The sequence below is a fragment of the Adiantum capillus-veneris genome, chromosome 15 (assembly GCF_014529385.1).
Source record: "Adiantum capillus-veneris isolate H3 chromosome 15, ASM1452938v2, whole genome shotgun sequence".
In the NCBI taxonomy this organism is placed as follows: Eukaryota; Viridiplantae; Streptophyta; class Polypodiopsida; order Polypodiales; family Pteridaceae; genus Adiantum; species Adiantum capillus-veneris.
In genome coordinates, this window is record NC_140945.1 from 52,356,781 (window position 1) to 52,378,007 (window position 21,227).

The 21,227-nt window shown below is 45.1% G+C and overlaps 2 protein-coding genes across 6 annotated transcripts in view; both read right to left on the reverse strand.

Moving 5' to 3' along the window:
- The window catches only part of LOC147440654 (uncharacterized), a 28,846-nt gene extending 8,737 nt beyond the window's left edge, over positions 1–20,109 (reverse strand). For 3 of the 5 annotated variants that reach the window (XR_015184275.1, XM_086482517.1, XM_086482518.1), the window contains exons 1-3: positions 19,928–20,108; positions 19,769–19,860; positions 19,574–19,640 (exon numbers count right to left, since the gene is read on the reverse strand). Coding sequence is in view for 4 of the 5 variants with exons in the window: in XM_086482517.1 (XP_086338643.1) it covers positions 19,574–19,640; positions 19,769–19,860; positions 19,928–19,969 (201 nt within the window). In the remaining variant the exon portion in view is untranslated. Of the gene's footprint in view, positions 1–19,573; positions 19,641–19,768; positions 19,861–19,927 lie in introns of all 5 variants that reach the window. The other 2 variants (XM_086482519.1, XM_086482516.1) reach the window with 2 other exon arrangements.
- LOC147440655 (uncharacterized) lies at positions 8,609–12,831 on the reverse strand. The gene is made up of 2 exons (XM_086482515.1): positions 9,257–12,831; positions 8,609–9,168 (listed from the first exon to the last, which is right to left on the reverse strand). The coding sequence occupies exon 1, from the start codon at positions 11,442–11,444 to the stop codon at positions 10,620–10,622; it is 825 nt and encodes a 274-aa protein (XP_086338641.1). The 5' UTR covers positions 11,445–12,831; the 3' UTR covers positions 8,609–9,168; positions 9,257–10,619.
- Positions 20,110–21,227: the final 1,118 nt, after the last annotated feature.

Sequence of the window (21,227 nt, forward strand, 5' to 3'; positions counted from 1 at the left end):
AAGTTTGTGATTTCTGCTCTCTCAAGATGCGATGTGATTTTTGGCATTAAGTGGTTTAAAGGTCATAGTCCACAAGTTTGTTGGAAAGAAAACACTCTCAGTCTCGCAATTGAAGGAGCACCTCGGTCACAAACTGCTGACGTGTCAAGTCAATAAAGAGCAGAGCCAACCTTCAGATCACGGCCGAGGGACGTAAACCGTAAGAAGAACAAGCAACAACAGAAGAAGAAGTCCTACCAACTTATGGGACCCCATCCGATGGGGCCCAAGTGACATAAAGAAATTAAAATAAAGTTCGACCTTCACACATAGCGTAGAATTCGATGACGTGGTAGCTATACGGAAAACCCTGATTTTTCGTTGATTGATGACGTGGCAGCTATACGGAAAACCCTAATGTTCCCTTGACTGATAACGTGGCAAACTGTACGGATTTCCGCGTTTTGCACTAGCTGCTGACGTGGCAGTTGTATGGATTTCCGTGATTTACGCTGGCAACTTTTGGATCAAATGCTTTTGAGTTTGAAGGCTTTTCGTGTGAAACTGCTTTTGAAGCCTAGGGCCTTTAAATATGAGGCCATGGGCTCATTCTATGGCATGCTTCTTGGAGAAGGTGCAGAGTCTGGAGTACCGGCTTATACTGAGTTGATGCAATATAGAGAAATACCGAAAGGGGCGCCAAGGTTTGGGGCCAATACTCTCTGGAGTGGAATTCCGCCACTCTGTGTCGCGTGTCACGTGTAGTCTCTCTCTTTCAGTTCAGTTATTATTGAAGTGCTAAAAGTCTGTTCAGTCTGTTCTTTTCTATTGGCATGTGGTGCCCGTCTTGTGACAACCTCTCGTGGTTCTTCAATGTGACACTAAGATTCCATCTATGTCACTAATCTCTCACTCTCATGTTTTGGACGAGGATAAAACACGTAGTCTCATTCTAGAGAAGCATGATTTGTTGCATGGCAAAGAACATGAAAAGACACATAAAACGAAACACGAAAAAGAACAAGAAAAGGAGACTCTCTCAGTCATTTCTTTTCCAAAGCACGACACACATGTTTTGCATGATAGAGATGTGATTGTTCACAAGATGGTGGTCAAGCTTCCATGTACCCACACTTGCGCGCGCGCACACACGAAAGCAAGCTTGAAGACGGCAACGAAGGAACACAAACACTCGAAAGGCAAGCCTCAACACGCACACCCCCGAACGCACACACCTAGAGCAAGCCAAAAGAGGGACACACACACACTCCCACAAAAGAGAGAAGAGGTGAAGCTATCCCGACAAGCTTCGTGTTGAAGACGGTAGGGCAGTGACTAGGGAGCCGAGTAAGGAGGCGAAAAAGGTAAAGGGTTCACCACGAACCAAAACTGTGCAAAAGCAGCAGAGGCACCACCTGGACCAGCTCGGACAAAGCAACAAGTGAAAGATGGCGCATGGCTGAACTTGCACAGACATCGGCTGCGGGCCAGGGAAGGAACCACCAGAATCGATGGTTAGCTTGGGAAGCAGGGCTGCAGCAAGAGAAAGGGCTAAGGTCACAGCAAGAGAAAGGAATGCGCAGGCTAAGAGCGAGGGGAGGCTGGTCCAGCAGGCGCGGCAGCTCCACACAAAGGGGCTGATGCGCAACAGATCGATTCCTTGGCTAGGGTTCCCAGCGCGCTCCTCTCTCTCTCTCTCTCTCTCTCTCTCTCTCTCTCTCTCTCTCTCTCTCTCTCTCCAAGTTCAGTGATTTTGCAATTTTTGTTCGTGTGTTGCTATTGATTTCTGGCTTGGAGTCTCCAGGCTTGTAACATATTTTTGGAAGTTTTCAGGTTTTGGGTTGTGGTGTCTCCCCTGTCACGTGACACATCCAACCCTATGTGTCCGTGGACAAGCTACAGGATGACCAGGGTTCAATCAGTCAAGTCAGTCTAGAATAGGAAGTGATATGGCACTTTTGTGAGTCTGTTCGAAGACCGTGCATGACCAGTCACTTAGATTAGATGCATATCCTCCGGTTGCACACAGCATGATCATAAGCATTCCCATCAGAATCCATCAGGGGAATTTTCCAGTGCATAAGGAGCAGAAAGAATGGCAAAATTTGATCATGAATGTGCAAAAAGAAAAGCAGAATGGATCGCGAGAACAAAGCAAGAAAAGCCATGAACGACCGACACATGACAGAGATGTTGCGACTCTTTTCTCAAGTACAAGCACAGATGCAAGAGATTCGGGAAAAGAGACTCTCTCAGTCTCTTCGTCTCCAAAGCATGACACAGGATTTGCATGATGATAAGCATGATGATTTGAATGACAATGATAAGCATGATGATTTGCATGATGATCAAAATGTGTTTTGTCACAAGCATGATGATTTGTAAAATCAAGACGTGATTGTTCACAAGGATGATGGTTTAGTTGATGCTTTTTCTAGCGAAGCTAACCTCATTGCAGATTCGATAAATCACGAAGAACCGGTCTTGGCTTTCGAGTCGAGGTCCACAGAACCCCCACATGAAGATTCAATAGATCCCGAAGAACCGATCTTGGTACAGGAAGTACTATGTGTTCAAATGATTCGTCAGCACGCATTGTTCGAGTGTTTCATTCGTAATCGTTTCCTGTATTTTAGTCAGCGTCTTTATGTGATCCCTTTTCCTAGGCATGAAATACTATATGTTGAGCACGTTTCACTCATGAATGAGCACGGATGTATGCGGATTATTCATGAAAAGCTGAAAAGTATACATTCAAGGAAGTCACATTCCATGTCTCTTCCTTGACACGACACAATCGCAGAAAGAGCACAAGAAAGTTTGAGCATCAAGCATGGGCATTTCGGTTGTGAATTGCCACAGTTGATTGATTTAGATCAGATAGATACTATTCGATCTCATTGTTTGCGTGTGTGTGGTAAACGGTTTGGCACTCCGTCTATTTGTTCATCTACATTGCATGCAGAGTCTTTGAGGAAGACGAGATTTTTTTCCAGCCACTTTACATGAAATGGGTATGTTCATGTTTTTGTGTTGGAAGTGATTTCAGGAATTTTCAGCCTCGGAGATTCTTGAAGAAGGTAGCCGCATGACTATAGACGAAGTTGAAGCATCGAATGTAAGGTGCAGCGGAATGAATGTTGTATTTTCTCAAGATGAGTGATCCATATTTGCTCAAGGTTCCTTTTAGTTCTTATGGAAGGAAGAACCTTCCGTTCTTTATGGAGAGTGTTGTGATCACGAACAAAGTGAATGGATATTGTGCGTGCAAGTGTATGAGACTGAGAGATAGAGAGAAGAGAGATACGACACCAGAGACGTAAAACCCTCCTCTGAAGGCCCCACTCTCGTCGGCGAGAGTGGTCTATTATTGATTGCACAAAGTGATACAATGATGATGCATAAAAGCTGATGCAGATCTAGGCTATGTCGACGACGACGACCGGGATGGCGCTGGCGACAATGGGGGCTGAATTGGGGGTGGATCTAACTGCTGTCCAAAGACATTATCTGCTGAAAATCTTGCTGAAATCTAGTTCGGACAAATTGCTGAATTTCCGGGCTGTTTGGACTGCTGAAAAACGCAGATTTGGCTGCGTTTTCGGGGGCTGATTTGGCTTGACAAAAACGCTAATGGCTGCTGTGTGGATGCTACGGTTATTCATTCTTGGTTGAAGATGAGTGCTCCGAACTGTGCTCAAGGTTCCTTTTACTTACGCTCTATGGCTACCATGCTTTCTTCGTTTTCACGATCGATGTCTGCCATTTCTTCTTCGTAGGCCTTTCTGTCTGCTTCTCTTTCTGATTTTCGTGCTTCGTGTTCGAACTTGTTGTCCATAAACAACTGCGTCAACTCCTTCATAGGAGCATAGTTGACACGTACGGTCACGTACGACGGGTACACGTACGAAGACGTGCGGTACTAATCGAACTAAAAAAAATTAGACGTACGGTGACGTAACGTACGATGCAAAAAAAAATCATGCGTCTTACACATGATAGATCATATGAGTCATGACATCGACCTTAGTACTTAGTACCAGGGCTAGAAACAAACATTTTTCCTAACCGATCAAAATAAGGGAAAACTTGAGTTTTCAGGTCAAAATTTGAAGCTTTTGCCGGTAATTACACTAAAACTTGTGTAAATTGCCGGTTTTCTTAGAGGCAAGCTCAAAATCTAGCCGGGATTTTATAATTTCAACCGGTTAAAATACACTAGACCCCTGCTTTTTTCTAACACTGCTTAGTACTAAATACTTGTAACTTAAGTCTTACAAGTTAGAACATGAAAGATCTGTCCATGGACATTGGAAACGACAATGTCCGAAGAAAGAAGAATCATGATCTCCAAAGTGGTGGCGGCCATAGTAGATCCGCGACCCAAGCCTCGTCGCACATAGGTCATGGTGGTTTGAGCCAATGCAGCCATTGGGCTCTTGTTCAAATGCAGTCGAGATGCAGAACATTCCCACACCAAAAAACGCCCCGCGAAAAAAAAAAAAAAAGGCCGACGGCTCATGTACGGAACGTACGAGTCGTACGGTACGGTACGGAACGTCCCGTACGTCGAACGTGGACAACCCTGCATAGGAGTTAGTGCAATCCTTGGCGAGGGAGGGTCGGAAAAACCTCCTCGTGGGAAAAATTCTTCTTCGCCTCTCTCATGCTCATCACCTCCAAGCAAAGTATCCATTCCGCTTCAAGTGATGACAATCTACTGAAGTCTTGGGTTCTCGTGGGTTCTTGTGGTCTTGGGTTCTTAAGTTCACGAGGAACTTGGGTTCTTGGGGGTCTTGGTTCTTGGGGTTCATGAGTTCTTGAGGTTCTTGCGGGTCTTGAGGTTCTTCTTTCGCTTGCAATCTGTGTTAGAGAAGGATCTTCTCTTCAACCGAGTTCTGCTCTTTTACGCGGGCGCACCCCTTGGCGGGCTTACGCTCACACCAAGGTTGCTTTTTCGCACCTCACGTCGATTGGCCGGCCGCTAAGTGCACGGTCCGCTCTCAATGAGTGAAAAGCGACACAAGGGGAGGCTGGACAAACCCTTCTTTCTTGGGATTCATGTCACTCTTCAAAAAGACGATTAGGAATCGACATGAACAAGCGAACTTGGGTTCGTGCACCGCAACAAGCAAAAAAAAATTCTTGTGATTCTTTCCTTGAGTGATACAGAACACTTCCAAACCTCTGATACCAATGTAAGGTGCATCAGAATGAATGTTGTATTTTCTCAAGATGAGTGATCCATATTTGCTCAAGGTTCCTTTTAGTTCTTATGGAAGGGAGAACCTTCCGTTCTTTATGGAGAGTGTTGTGATCACGAACAAAGTGAGTGGATATTGTGCGTGCAAGTGTATGAGACTGAGAGATAGAGAGAAGAGAGATACGACACCAGAGACGTTGTAAAACCCTCCTCCGAAGGCCCCACTCTCGTCGGCGAGAGTGGTCTACTATTGATTGCACAAAGTGGTACAATGATGATGCATAAAAGTTGATGCAGACCTATGCTATGTTGACGACGACGACCGGGATGGCGATGGCGACAATGGAGGCTGAATTGGGGGTGAATCTAACTGCTGTCCAAAGACACTATCTGCTGAAATCTGGTTCCGACAAATTGCTAAATTTCCGGGCTGTTTGGACTGCTGAAAAACGCAGATTTGGCTGCGTTTTTCTGTGAGAGGTGTGGAAGGAGAGAGCTTGAGAAAAGGTGCAAGAAGAAGAGAAATGCACAGAAGTAAAAAATGTCAAAAATAGGAAAAATAGGCTAAATGCACTGGAAAAATTCCCTAACTGATTCTAATGGATTCTGATGGGAATACTGATGATCATGCTGTGTGCAACCAGAGGATATGCATCTATACCAAGTGACTGGGCATGCACAGTCTACGAATAGACTCACAAAAGTGCCAGATCACTTCTAATCTAGACTGACTGGACTGACTGAACCGTGATCATGTTGTAGCTTATCCACGGACACATAGGGTTGGATATGTCCCGTGACATCGAAGGAGCCACAGAAGACTCTGTCGCTTTCGACGCGGCCCAAAGAAGCAAGCGTTGAAGACCTTTATGAAGTTCAAGTACCGTACGACCCACACATCAGAGTGGGCCGGCGAAGAGTCCCTTCCAGGATTCCGGATGCTATTGGCGATCTCCCTCGACGCCATACAGTTTGGTAAGAGTACCTCACTTTGAAAAGGAGGGGATGTCACGTGACACATCCAACCCTGTGTGTCCGTGGACAAGCTACAGCATGACCAGGGTTCAGTCAGTCAAGTCAGTCTAGAATAGGAAGTAATCTGGCACTTTTGTGAGTCTGTTCGCAGACCGTGCATGACCAGTCACTTAGATTAGATGCATATCCTCCGGTTGCACACAGCAGCATTCCCATCAAAATCCATCAGGGGAATTTTCTAGTACATAAAACCTATTTTTCCTATTTTTGACATTTTTCACTTATTATTTTAAGTGACATTTGTTGGGAACTAGGTAGGGCAATTTTGCTAAGATAATATATAAGCAAACCAAAGCTAGCACTTTCTGCAGATGAGGCAACAGGAGCATTGCTCAGCAGGGCGACTCTCAACAAGAACAAGAACCTCTCTCAAGCAAGACTTCCCCCTTGGTGCCGTTTTCCCCAGCAATCCCAACGTTTTTCCCAAGCTACACCAGCCCTGGCCTTGAGCGATTTCAATCAAAAAAGGGACAGTAGCTTCAGCGTTTTTTGAAGAACCCCTAGCGTTTTTCAGCCAGTTTGTGCAGCGTTTTCAGCCAGGTCATTCAGCGTTTTCACATGCTACAGCATTCAGTGTTTTTGTAGCGAAAAACTCAGCCAAGGACAGCGTTTTCAGGCAGCAGCAAGCAGCAATTTCAGCGAACACTTTAGCAAGCAAAACAGTAGCAGATCAGCCCAACAACTTCAAACCCTTGCAGATTCATCAAGCATTCAGTTTTCATCCATAGACTCATCACCGTCGACCTCGACATAGCCCATTAGACTTGCATCAATTAGCTTCCACATACACTTGTACCATATTGTGCAATCAATAGTAGACCACTCTCGCCATCGAGAGTGGGGCATTCGGAGGAGGGTTTTACGTCTCTGGTGTCGTATTCTCTTCTCTCTCTATCTCTCAGTCTCATGCACCTTCACACACAATGTCCATTCACTTTGTTTGTGTCCATTGCACTCTATCATCAAAGAACGGAAGGCTCTCCCTTCCATAAGTAAAAGGAATCCTTGAGCACAGCTCGGAGCACTCATCTTGAGCAAAGTTCTACATTCATTTCCGCTGCACCTTACATTGGTATCAGAGCTTTGGCAATGTTCTGTATCACTCAAGGAAAGAACCACAAAAAAAATTTTGCTTGCTGCGGTCGCACGAACCCAAGTTCACTCGGACGTGTCAATTCCTAATCGTGTTTTTGAAGAGTGACAGGAAACCCAAGAAAGAAGGGCTTGTCCAGCCTCCCTTGTGCCTCTTTTCACTCATTGAGAGCGGACCGTGTCACTTGACACATCCAACCCTATGTGTCCGTGGACAAGCTACAACATGACCAGGGTTCAGTTCAGTCAGTCAGTCTAGATTTAGAAGTGATCTGGCACTTTTGTGAGTCTGTTCGTAGACCGTGCATGCCCAGGCACTTAGTGTAGATGCATATCCTCCGATTGCACACAGCATGATCATAAGCATTCCCATCAGAATCCTTCAGGGGAATTTTCCAGTGCATTTAGCCTATTTTACCTATTTTTGACATTTTTCACTTATTATTTTTAAGTGACTTTTGTTGGAAAGTAGGTAGGGCAAATTGAGTAAGTTGTATATAAGCAAACCTAGACTAGCACTAAATGGCAAAAGAGGCAACAGGAGCCAAGCTCAACAGGCAGCTTCTCAGCAAGAAGCTTGGTGGTTTTCCCTCCAAGCAAAGACCCCCATCAACCTAGCGTTTTCATCATCAAGCCTCGCCATAGACCTCCAATCATTGGCGTTTTCAGCAAGAGGTTCATCGCCAGCAGATCCCATCTTCTAGAGTTTTTCCTCCCAAAGAAAGCTTTGCAGTCTGGCGCTTTTCAAGAGCCTAGCGTTTCTAGATTTGCAACCTTTGTGCATGGCGATTTTCAGCAAATGAAGACTTGCAGTTTTCAGCCCTAAAGCCATCAGTTTTCAGCCCTAAGACCTGCAGTTTTCAACCACCAAGGCAGCGTTTTTCAGCAGCAGAAATCAGCCCCAATTCAGCGTTTTGATTTGCAGCAGATTTCAGCCCTTAGATCGGTCTCGCCATCCCCATCGTCGTCATTGATCTAGCCTAAACTTCAAGGTTGTAAGGTATGTAGTATTCGGTACGTGTTCGATACGTACTGTACGTTGTTGTGTATGGATTGGGCCATAAGGTACGTAAAATTCGTAGTATATTTTTTAAAAGCTAAAAATACAAAGAATTTCAAATTTATATACAACCTATCTAGTTTAAAAACATTGCACAATACTTAAACATAGCCACAACTTTCAAAAAACACTTAAAATCACCCCACAAGTTAAGTAACCGCTAGAATCGAGTCCATACCACATGGCATAGTGTAGGTCAAAAGTACATAACTGAATGTTGAATCCTGATACAAAAATAACATAGTCACTCAATAAAGAGTCTGGGTGGCTCAAGCAACAAAATAAAAAGCATAAATGAGTCATGACAAATGTCCAAGTCTCAAGACCCAAAGCACTGGGCAATCACTAGTAAGTACTACTCATAAGCATCATCAGAGGCTGATGAAGACTCAGAGAGCATGTCTCCATCTGTCAAGACATTGCCCTCATCATCATAATCGGGTTCTCTCTCTCCTCTGGCACAGATGCTAGGGGTGCATCACCCTCATCTGGATCATCAACCTCTGAACTCTGGGTGTGGATGAGTCCAACAACCTCATTGGCTCATCTACGAGCAGGCCGAACGGGTAACTTTCCTCTGCGAATGCTCTCTCTGTGTGCAACCTCTGAATCTGCAGGCTGCAGCAACAATGCGAAGAGGAATACTGTAAGCTCGAGAGCGAGATCTAGTGACCCGGCGATCCACGCTCTCTAGCTCCCTGTGCAACTCTCGAAGGATCTCCTCCTGCTCATCTCTAATCCGTGCATCGACCTCCTCCGCAGTAGGATCTGCCACCATCTTCAACTCTGTGGGATCCACCTACAATGACAAGACAAAACATAGTCCATGATTCAACACTGTCTTTTGATCATTGACTTGTTATCATAAATGTGCATGTAAATCTCACCTGCTTGGGTGTCCCCAAGGCATGAAAGCTGCGCACAAGCCTCATGTTAGCACGGCAATAAACCAGTCTCTGTAACTGCTTGGTGCTAAGACAATTGCGGATCTTCGTGTAAATAAGAGAGTATGCACTCGAGTTGCGCTCGCATGCCCCAGCTGAGCAATCCTACAGCAATTCAATAGCGAACACTCATGGGTCACAAGTGTCACGTGTGACAATATAGATTCATCATTCAATAATTTTGAATTATAATTCAGACTTCAGTATTCACCTGAGAAAGGATGCGCAATGCAAGGTGGCACAACTTGGGAAGGCCCTGGCGTCCATAGTTCTGCCACCATGTTAAAGGAAGCTTGGTAGCTTCCTTTCTCAATGCTACGGACCGCACAAAGGTGGGTCCTAAACTGTTCATGTAGCTACTCATCTCTGAATTTAGAATCAATTGCTCATCCTCATCATATATAATGTTCAGATATTCAGAGCATAGTGTGAGCAATGCAGCCTCCTCAAACAATTCTTGGCTCTTGTAGAGAGGATGGAGAACTGCAGCCATCCCATGGATGGGACGACGCATGAACTGCCATCGAGTCTCTACAATAGCCAAAATATCATCACGACTGCAAACAAAATAGTCACAGTAAGTATGTGTTTTAAAAAATTATAAATAGACATGTCACATGAGGACATTAGAGCACTTTGTAGTTTGTACTTACCGATCCTGTGTATCCAGAAATGTGTGTCTTCATCTGCATAAACAGATGATACACCAACCCAAGTGTAGAGCCCTTCATGTCTGTGACCCGTAGTAGTACATACACTGGCTATAGAGCCACTGCCAAGGACTGCACCTATGTCCAGAAGGTCTCATCAAGAACCTTTCTTTGAATGTACTTGGTTGCCTCTGACTGAGCGTGGTACATCAATCTCCACTTTGGATCCACAACTGTCTGCAACAGTGGATCTCTCAATCTGAACAGCCTCTGAAGCACCAGAAACATGTATGCAAATCTCGTCTTCGAGGGACGCACCATGTCTATTGTGCTGTGGCTCCTGAAGATTGCCAAGGCCTAGTGTTTTTTGCGGAAAAAAGTGGTAAGCTTGGACGTATCAGACACTGTAGGATGCACCCAGGGAAGTTTGCCTATGTCCTCCATGAGAAGGTCTAGGCAATGTGCAACGCATGGTGTCCACACAATGTGCTTGAACTCAGCCTCCACCATATCCTCCATGGCCTTGCAATTGGAGGCATTATCAGTGACCACCTACAATGAGTCATGACAAGATATTAAATGAAGTGTGGACATTATTACGTTGGACAATGTATGCAAAATTCAAATGTGCATGCCACATGGTCAGGAATCAGTATCTACCTGCACGACGCTCTTCTCCCCAACCTCCTTGATGGCCTGGCGAAGATGAACTCCGCAGAAATGCGTTCTCCAGCTTTCCCTGCATCCACGGCTCGTAAGAAGTATGTGCCCAAGCAAGAGGAAACAAGGATATTGATAATGTGGCGCCTCCGCGTGTCACTCCACCCATCAGAAAGAATAGTGCATCCAAATTGTTGCCACCCAACCTTCACTGGAGTCAATGCTCGGTCTATGATCTCTTTTTGGTCGTCAAGCATGGTAGTGCGCATCTTTTGGTAGTCAAGACCATTCCAAGAATCTGCAGCACCAACCTGTGAAATAGCTCTCACCATCCTCTTCCATTGATCAGTCTTCAACACATTGAATGCAATGTTGCACTCTATGAGAGTCCACGCAATCTCCATCTCTGCAACTTTCTGTCGCTCTTTTACCCATGAATCACTATGTACACGTGATGGCAATGTGGTTTGCCTTGGGCCACGTACACCCTCAACCCCACTTGCACTTGCTACTGAAGCACTAGCACCCTCATCCTCAGCCTGTGAAACACGAGCTCTCTTTCTACTAGTGCCTGCAAATGATGGCGCTGCAGACGCAGAGCCGCCAATATCTCCAAGTAATGCATCCTGCAAGGCATCCTCTGTTGCTACTGCTGCTGCACGTGCTCCCCCTGATTGTGACGATGTAGTAGATCCTGGAGGAGAATGCTCCAAAATCAAGGCATCCCTCAATGCTGGCGGGATAGCCTCGCAACCCCCACAATGTCCAGTGGTGCCAATACCAGTGAGGTGCTTCAAAACCCTGGTAATTGTACTCGTCATCTGCTGTCCGTAGTACTTGCACACCCAAGTGCGAGTCCCTGAACCTGCTTGGCCTCTTGTGTTGACAACTCTCAGGACATTGGTGTGCTCGGCCCAAAGAGGATTAGGTCAACGAGGCATGATAACTCTGCAACACAATTAACTAACACTTCAAAGTTGAATACAAAACTTACAATCTTTCGCGAGGTCAGGACTCTAGAGTGCCTCCTTGCAGACTCCAAACACAAAGGGAGGGAGGGAGGGAGAAAGAACCTTATCGGTGGCGGCAAATCCTTCCTTGGTCTCTGTGCACAGTTCTACTCTCTGGTTCTCTGTTGTAACTTGTGATAATAGCCAATATAGGATAGGTGGACATATTAAAGGCCTCGCCCAAGCAATCCGACCAAGGCGTATTAGCAACTGTAGGCGGATTTTTTTTTTAGCACCTGGAACGTACGGAATCGTACAGTACGTACGGATACCGTACATATGTACGGTACGGTACGGAATCAGTCCGTACGTACGTACAGAAACAACCTTGCTAAACTTGCATCAGTCACATGCATTCAGTTTGTACCAATTTGTGCAATCATAAGTAGACCACTCTCGCCGACGAGAGTGGGGCCTTCGAAGGAGGGTTTTAAGTCGTCTCTGGTGTCGTATTCTCTTCTCTCTCTCTCTCTCTCTCTCTCTCTCTCTCTCTCTCTCATACACTTTCATTCACAGTGTCCATTCACTTTGTTTGTGTCCATTGCACTCTCTCATTATTAACGGAAGGCTCTCCCTTCCATAAGAACAAAAGGAACCTTGAACACAATTCGGAGCACTCATCTTGAGCAAAGTTCAAACATTCACTCCGCTGCACCTTACATTGGTATCAAAGCTTTGGCAATGTTTTATATCACTGAAGGAAAGAACCACAACAACCACAGAATTTTTTTTGCTTGTTGAGGTCGCACGAACCCAAGTTCGCTTGGGCGTGTCGATTCCTAATCGTGTTTTTGAAGAGTGACAGGAAACCCAAGAAAGAAGGGCTAGTCCAGCCTCCTGTTGTGCCTCTTTTCACTCATTGAAAGCGAACCGTGCACTTAGCGGCCGGCCAATTGACGTGAGGTGGGAAAAAGCAACCTTGGTGTGAGCGCAAGGCCGCCAAGGGGTGCACCCGCGGAAAAGAGCAGAACTCGGGTGAAGAGAAGATCCTTCTCGAACACAGATTGCAAGCAAAAGAAGACCCTCAAGAACCTCAAGACCCGCGAGAACCTCAAGAACTCAAGAACCCCAAGAACCCAAGTTCCTCGTGAACTTAAGAACCCAAGACCACAAGAATACACAAGAACCCTCGACTTCAGTGGATGGTCATCACTCGAAGCGGAATGGAAACTTCGCTTGGAGGTGATGAGCATGAGAGAGGCAAAGAAGAATTTTCCCCACCAAGAGCTTTTTCTGACCCTCCCCCTTCCCCATCTACGCCAAGGATTGCACCAGATCCTACGGAGGCTTGGTACAAGACGATGATGGACTTGATCACAACGTGGCACGAAGCAAGAATGGCAACCATGGAGCGTGAGCGCGAGCAATTACGCTTGGAGGCCAAAGAATTTGATCGCAAGTACACAGAAAGAAAAACAGAATTGGGTCGCAAGAACGTTGTTCATTCTTCCTCTCTCATTTCTAATGTGCAGGCGAAGATTGAAGAGATTCGGGAAAAGGAGACTCTCTCAGTCTCTTCTTCTCCAAAGCATGATACACAGGATTTGCACGATGATAAGCATGATGATTTGAATGATAATGATGAGCATGATGATTTAAATGACACTGACAAGCATGATAATTTGCATGATCAAGATGTGATTTCTCACAAGCATGATGATTTGCATGAAGATGACGTGATTGTTCACAAGGATGATGAGTTAGTTGATGCTTTTTCTAGCGAAGCTAACCTCGTTGCAGATTCGATCAATCACGAAGGATCGATCCTGGCTCTCGAGCCTAGGTCCAAAGAACCCTTACAAGAAGTATTATGTGTTCGCATGATTTGTTAGCACGCATTGTACGAGTGTTTCATTCGTGATCGTTTCCTGTATTTTAGTCAGCATCTTTATGTGATCCCTTTTCCTAGGCATGACATATTGTACATTGAGCACGTTTCACTCATGAATGAGCATGGATATATGCGGATTTCTCATGAAAAGCTGAAAAGTATGCATTCAAGGAAGTCACATTCCATGTCTCTTCCTTGGCATGACACAGTTGTAGTAAGAGCACATGAAAGTATGAGCACCAAGCATGGGCATTTCTGTTGTGAATTGCCACAGTTGATTGCTTTAGATCAAAAGAGAAAGATTCGATCTCATTGTTTGCATGTGTACGGTGAACCGTTTGGCACTCCGTCTATTTGTTCATCTACATTGCATGCACAGTCTTTTAGGAAGACAAGGTTTTTTCCACTCACTTTACATGGAACAGGTATATTCATGGTTTTGTGTTGGAAATGGTTTCAGGAATTTTCAGCCGTGGAGATTCTTGAAGAAGAAAGAAGCATAACTCTAGACGAAGTTAAAGCATTGAAGGAGCCCCAGAAAACTGTCGCTTTCGGCGCAGCCAAAGAAGCAAGCGTTGCAGACCTTTAGGAAGTTGAAGTACCGCACGACCTACACATCGGAGTGGGCCGACGAAGAGTCCCTTCCAGGATTCCGGATGCTATTGGCCATCTCCCTTGACGCCATACAGTTTGGTAGCAGTACCTCACTTTGAAAAGGAGGGGATGTCACATGACACATCCAACCCCATGTGTCCGTGGACAAGCTACAGCATGACCAGGGTTCAGTTCAGTCAGTCAGTCTAGATTTAGAAGTGATCTGGCACTTTTGTGAGTCTGTTCGCAGACCGTGCATGCCCAGGCACTTAGTGTAGATGCATATCCTCCGGTTGCACACAGCATGATCATAAGCATTCCCATCAGAATCCTTCAAGGGAATTTTCTAGTGCATTTAGCCTATTTTTGACATTTTTCACTTATATTTTTAAGTGACTTTTGTTGGAAAGTAGGTAGGGCAAATTGAGTAAGTTGTATAAAAGCAGACCTAGACTAGCACTAAATGGCAAAAGAGGCAACAGGAGCCAAGCTCAACAGGCAGCTTCTCAGCAAGAACCTTGGTGGTTTTCCCTCCACGCAAAGACCCCCATCAACCTAGCGTTTTCAGCATCAAACCTCGCCATAGACCTCCAATCATTGGCGTTTTCAGCAAGAGGTTCATCGCCAGCAGATCCCATCTTCTAGCGTTTTTCCTCCCAAAGGAAGCTCTGCAATCTGGCGCTTTTCAAGAGCCTAGCGTTTCCAGATTTGCAGCCTTTGTGCATGGCGATTTTCAGCAGATGAAGACCTGCAGTTTTCAGCCCTAAAGCCATCAGTTTTCAGCCCTAAGACCTGCAGTTTTCAGCCACCACAACAGCGTTTTTCAGCAGCAGAAATCAGCCCCAATTCAGCGTTTTGATTTGTAGCAGATTTCAGCCCATAGCGTTTTTGGACAGCAGATAAAGAGTAGCAGATTTCAGCCCTTAGATCGGTCTCGCCATCCCCGTCGTCGTCATCGATCTAGCATAGACTTGCATCAGTCACATGCATTCAATTTGTACCAATTTGTGCAATCATAAGTAGACCACTCTCGCCGACGAGAGTGGGGCCTTCGGAGGAGGGTTTTACATCTCTGGTGTTATATTCTCTTCTCTCTCGTTCTCTCGGTCTCATACACTTCCATTCACAGTGTCCATTCACTTTGTTTGTGTCCATTGCACTCTCTCATTAATAACGGAAGGCTCTCCCTTCCATAAGAACAAAAGGAACCTTGAGCACATTTCGGAGCACTCATCTTGAGCAAAGTTCGAACATTCACTCCGCTGCACCTTACATTGGTATCAGAGCTTTCGCAGTGTTCTGTATCACTCAAGGAAAGAACCACAAGAACCACACAATTTTTTTTACTTGTTGAGGTCGCACGAACCCAATTTTGCTTGGGCGTGTCGATTCCTAATCGTGTTTTTGAAGAGTGACAGGAAACCCAAGAAAGAAGGGCTTGTCCAACCTCCCCTTGTGCCTCTTTTCACTCATTGAGAGCGGACCAAGCACTTAGCGGCCAACCAATCGACGTGAGGTGGGAAAAAGGAACCTTGCTGTTAGCGCAAGGCCGCCAAGGGGTGCACCCGCGGAAAAGAGCAGAACTCGGGTGAAGAGAAGATCCTTCTCGAACACAGATTGCAAGCAAAAGAAGACCTCCAAGAACCTCAAGAACTCAACAACCCCAACAACCAAGACCCCCAAGAACCCAAGTTGCTCGTGAACTTAAGGACCCAAGACCACAAGAACCCTCGACTTCAGTGGATGGTCATCACTCGAAGCAGAATGGATACTCCGCTTGGAAATGATGAGCATGAGAGAGGCAAAGAAGAATTTTCCCCACCGAGAGGTTTTTCCGACCCTCTCCCTTACCCATCTACGCAAAGGATTGCACTAACTCCAATGGAGGCTTTCGACATGATGATGCAGGACAGGAAGTTAGAACGCGAAGCAAGAAGAGCAGAAAGAATGGCAGAATTTGATCGTGAATGCGCAGAAAGAAAAGCAGAAATGGATCGCGAGAACAAAGCAAGAAAAGCCATGAACGACCGACACATGAAAGAGATGTTGCGACTCTTTTCTCAAGTGCAGGCACAGATGCAAGAGATTCGGGAAAAGAGACTCTCTCAGTCTCTTCGTCTCCAAAGCATGACACAGGATTTGCATGATGATAAGCATGATGATTTGAATGATAATGATAAGCATGATGATTTGAATGACAATGATAAGCATGATGATTTGAATGACAACGACAAGCATGATGATTTGCATGATGATCAAGATGTATTTTCTCACAAGCATGATGATTTGTAAAATCAAGACGTGATTGTTCATAAGGATGATGGTGTAGTTGATGCTTTTTCTAGCGAAGCTAACCTCATGCAAATTCGATCAATCACGAAGAACCGGTCTTGGCTTTCAAGTCGAGGTCCACAGAACCCCCACATGAAGATTCGATAGATCCCGAAGAACCGATCTTGGCTCTCGAGCCTAGGTCCAAAGAACCCTTACAGGAAGTACTATGTGTTCGAATGATTCGTCAGTACGCATTGTTCGAGTGTTTCATTCGTGATCGTTTCCTGTATTTTAGTCAGCATCTTTATGCGATCCCTTTTCCTAGGCATGAAATATTATACATTGAGCACGTTTCACTCATGAATGAGCACTAATATATGCGGATTATTCATGAAAAGCTGAAAAGTATGCATTCAAGGAAGTCACATTCCATGTCTCTTCCTTGGCACGACACAGTCGTAGAAAGAGCACAAGAAAGTTTGAGCATCAAGCATGGGCATTTCCGTTGTGAATTGCCACAGTTGATTGATTTAGATCAAAAAGACACTATTCGATCTCATTGTTTGCGTGTGTGTGGTGAACGGTTTGGCACTCCATCTATTTGTTCATCTACATTGCATGCACAGTCTTTGAGGAAGACGAGATTTTTTCCAGTCACTTTACATGGGATGGGTATGTTCATGTTTTTGTGTTGGAAGTGGTTTCAGGAATTTTGAGCCTCGGAGATTCTTGAAGAAGGTAGCTGCATCACTATAGACGAAGTTGAAGCATCCAAGGAGCCACAGAAGACTTTGTGTTACTTTCGGCGCGGCCCAAAGAAGCAAGCGTTGTAGACCTTTATGAAGTTCAAGTACCGCCACGACCCACACATCAAAGTGGGCCGGCGAAGAGTCCCTTCCAAGATTCCGGATGCTATTGGCGATCTCCCTCGATGCCATACAGTTCGGTACCAGTACCTCACTTTGAAAAGGAGGGGATGTCACGTGACACATCCAACCCTATGTGTCTGTGGACAAGCTACGGCATGACTAGGGTTTAGACAGTCAAGTCAATCTAGAATAGGAAGTGATATGGCACTTTTGTGAGTCTGTTCGCAAACCGTGCATAACCAGGCAGTTTAATTAGATGCATATCCTCCGGTTGCACACAGCATGATCATAAGCATTCCCATCAGAATCCATCAAGGAAATTCTCCAGTGCATAAAACCTATTTTCCCTATTTTTGACATTTTTCACTTATTATTTTAAGTGACTTTTGTTGGGAACTAGGTAGTGCAATTTTGCTAAGATAATATATAAGCAAACCAAAGCTAGCACTTTTTGGCAGATGAGGCAACAAGAGCATTGCTCAGCAGGCCGACTCTCAACAAGAACAAGAACCTCTCTCAAGCAAGACTTCCCCTTTGGTGGCATTTTCCCCAGCAATCCCAGCGTTTTTCCCAAGCTACACCAGCCCTGGCCTTGGGCGATTTCAGCCAGCAAAGGGACAGTAGCTTCAATGTTTTTTGAACCAGAACCCCTAGCGTTTTTCAGCCAACCTGCCAGCGTTTTTCAGCCAATCTGCACAACGTTTTCAGCCAAGCCATTCAGCGTTTTTGTAGCAGAAAACTCAGCCAAGGACAGCGTTTTTAGGCAGCAACAAGCAGCAATTTCAGTGAACACTTTAGCAAGCAAAACAGTAGCAGATCAGCCCGACAACTTCAAACCCTTGCAAATTGATCAAGCATTCAGTTTTCAGCCATAGACTCATCACCGTCGACCTCAACATAGCCCATTAGACTTGCATCAATTAGCTTCCACATACACTTGTACCATATTGTGCAATCAATAGTAGACCACTCTCGCCATCGAGAGTGGGGCCTTCGGAGGAGGGTTTTACAACATCTCTGGTGTCGTATTCTCTTCTCTCTCTATCTCTCAGTCTCATGCACCTTCACGCACAGTGTCCATTCACTTTGTTTGTGTCCATTGCACTCTATCATCAAAGAACGGAAGGCTCTTCCTTCCATAAGTAAAAGGAATCCTTGAGCACAGTTCGGAGCACTCATCTTGAGCAAAGTTCAACATTCATTTCCACTGGACCTTACATCCCTCTTGTTTTCTCATGCTAATTTTGGCCCTCAACTAGCCTTCTGTACGCCTCATCATGCTATGGCAACCTTCTAATGTTGTCAATTTTGCACATAGTTATGTGAAATTTTGAATTTTGCCATGTTCATCACTTTTGTTGCAGAAATTTAAAAGAATTTTTTTAAAGAGAGTTGTGAAAGCCTACATACTTTATGAGGTATGTACAATTTGAAGGTTCTCAAGAGGGATTTTATGTAGGGTTGTTCTTTTTCTCACTTGCATGGTTAGCGTGTGCCATAATTCCATGCCAAGAAAGGTGTTTCCTAGCTTCTACGGTGGTCTTTCAGGTCAGCATTTGTCAGGAATAAATTCCTAGAGCACCCTACATATTTGGTGTTGTTGGTCTTTCAGGTCGCCATTTGTCAGTAATATATTCCTAGAGCACCCTACATATTTGGTGTTGTAAGTTGTTGAAACTTGAAAGTTCTTCTAGTGTGTGATGTGTGTGAAGCAATATTGGAGAGACATTGTTATGTACCTTGGTTTCTTGTTTTCCCAACAACGTGTTACCAGTGTTAGCTCTAAGCATACAAATTTATGGCTTGACACTTAAAGATTTTGACGAAACTTCTACTGCGGTGATCATAGACTAGTGAAACCATTTCGAAACGTTTGAAACACATTTCGTACGAATCACTTCGGTATGAAACGCTTTGAAACTTCATGGCTACTATGGTCCTCATGACCCGGTTTCGGAGGTGCCTAAGCAACTCCACGGGCAGAGCGGGTGAAGTCTCACATGAAATTTACATCAAAATTCCGTACATGAGCGTGCGTACATAACCATTTCACCTAGCTTTCAATGAAGACCTAACTCTTGATAGTGTCATTATGTCACACCATGATCACCAGTTGCATAAGCTATTAATGAATGCCATCTTTTTCACTTTTTCTCCACCACTTTTGTCACACCATGATCAACAGTTGCATAAGCTATTATTAAATTCCATCTATTTCACTTTCTCTCCGCCCACTAAGATCAAGAGTAAATGTGGGACAGCTGGATTTGGGACGATAAGTTTCTACTGTAGGTCTGATTCCTACCCAGTAACCTCATTACTAAGACCTAGTAACAATATTAATAAATGTGCTCAGATGCTGTAAAACTTACATTCACTTTTGAAGACCGATCAGCCTCCTCGGAAACAAACACAGGCAAATTCAATAATTTTTTGCACCTACAAGAAGCTGACACTCAGATCAAGAAACAGGTGGTCATGTATTCCTCTACTTTGTGTGTGTGGGTTGGGTGTTTGGGGGGTTTTTTTTTTTTTTTCTTGAGAAGGGTCCGGGGGAGGTTACTTACATGGTGTTTGCCTCAACCAGGGAATCGGCATTTGAGAAACCCACATACACAAGAAGACCAGGCCCGATTTCAGCAGCAACTAGACTGTCAACCTGCCATAGGAAAGTAATGAGGCGGAACTCAAGGAGCTTATTGCAGGCTGCGCAGAGGAGACCTTACTTCAACACGAGCTGATTGAACTAGCTGCACTAGCGCCCTCATAGTTTGTTTGGTCAGACAATCCCCCCCGAGGACCGAACCTGAAGGCGGTTAGAGACTGCCGAAGCCTCTGTCCATCCCCTCAGGGGACGGGCGGGGAGGCTTTACACACTGATATGCCCAAATTGCAATAAATTAATAAAAGCGCCTGCCCCGTGCACGAAAGTTAGCATGGCCTATTGGTTGTGCCCTTAATCTTTTCCGGCGAGGCCTGAGGTTCAACCCCTGGCCGTGGACTGCCCGCGGGCATGGGCAGGTGAGCCTGTAATCTTTTGGCAGCTGGCGGCCAAGTCAGCTCACGTACCTGCCGCCCAAGTATATGGGCAGTCGGTCTGTAACCCCGCTGAGATCACAATAAAATGTCGGGTGTTGTCACCTCAGCTATATCTATCAAGGGCAATGGGCATCTTTTTTCTTTTTTCTTTTTTTTTGCAAAACTCACCTAAAACGGTGAGTGAAAATTATATTGCATAACCAAAAAATTACATAGAAGTCTCATGCACAGATCCTACCATGAGAGACAAAAAGAATCAGCAGATTGTTCAATAGGATACACCATCCCAACATCGGCCGAACGGGGGAGGCCAGCCCTGCATCGATAGCTAGACATCAACTAGAACCAGACAAACATCAGCTTACCCTAATCCAGAGAGAGTATATTCGAATACGGGGGAAGCCGCTAGCTCCATCATCGACGGGTTAACAAGAGGATGCCACCATAACCTGCCACATGCGCAGGTCATGTCCTCCTGTTGACACACAAACACTGACAAACGATAACCAAGAACCAAAGACCAACATCAAATCTGGACCACAGACGCCCACAGGCTCTTGAGGTGAGCCAAACACCTTCTCAAAGGGACCTGACAACAGTCCACATGGCAACCACCGATCGAAAACCAAGCAGCACAATGTCACCACGTACTAGCTCCTGCCACAAGCCATTCAATGTCGTGTCGCATCCACGCAAAGTGCTGACCTTATTGGTTTCCCAAGGAGAAGTGGGAAGGAAGGTCGCCCTCGGATGCCAAAAATGTGTCAAATCTGCACTACCAAACACCAAAGAAGAGGAGGTCCATCGATTTTGTTGGCTCTCAAATGTTGCTTGGATAACTTATTTGATGTTGAAAGCTCTCTACATCTTACACAATTCTCATTGTCCACAAAAAGATCCAAATGAAAAGGGCTTCCATATACTAGAGTGCACCATCTATAGATTCTTTATGATACCAATGTAAAGGAAATGGCCTATGAACTTTGA

What these genes read in the sequence shown, in the direction of transcription:
- LOC147440655 (XM_086482515.1), bottom strand. Translation starts at nt 11,444, where the DNA reads ATGACGAGTACAATTACCAGGGTTTTGAAGCACCTCACTGGTATTGGC.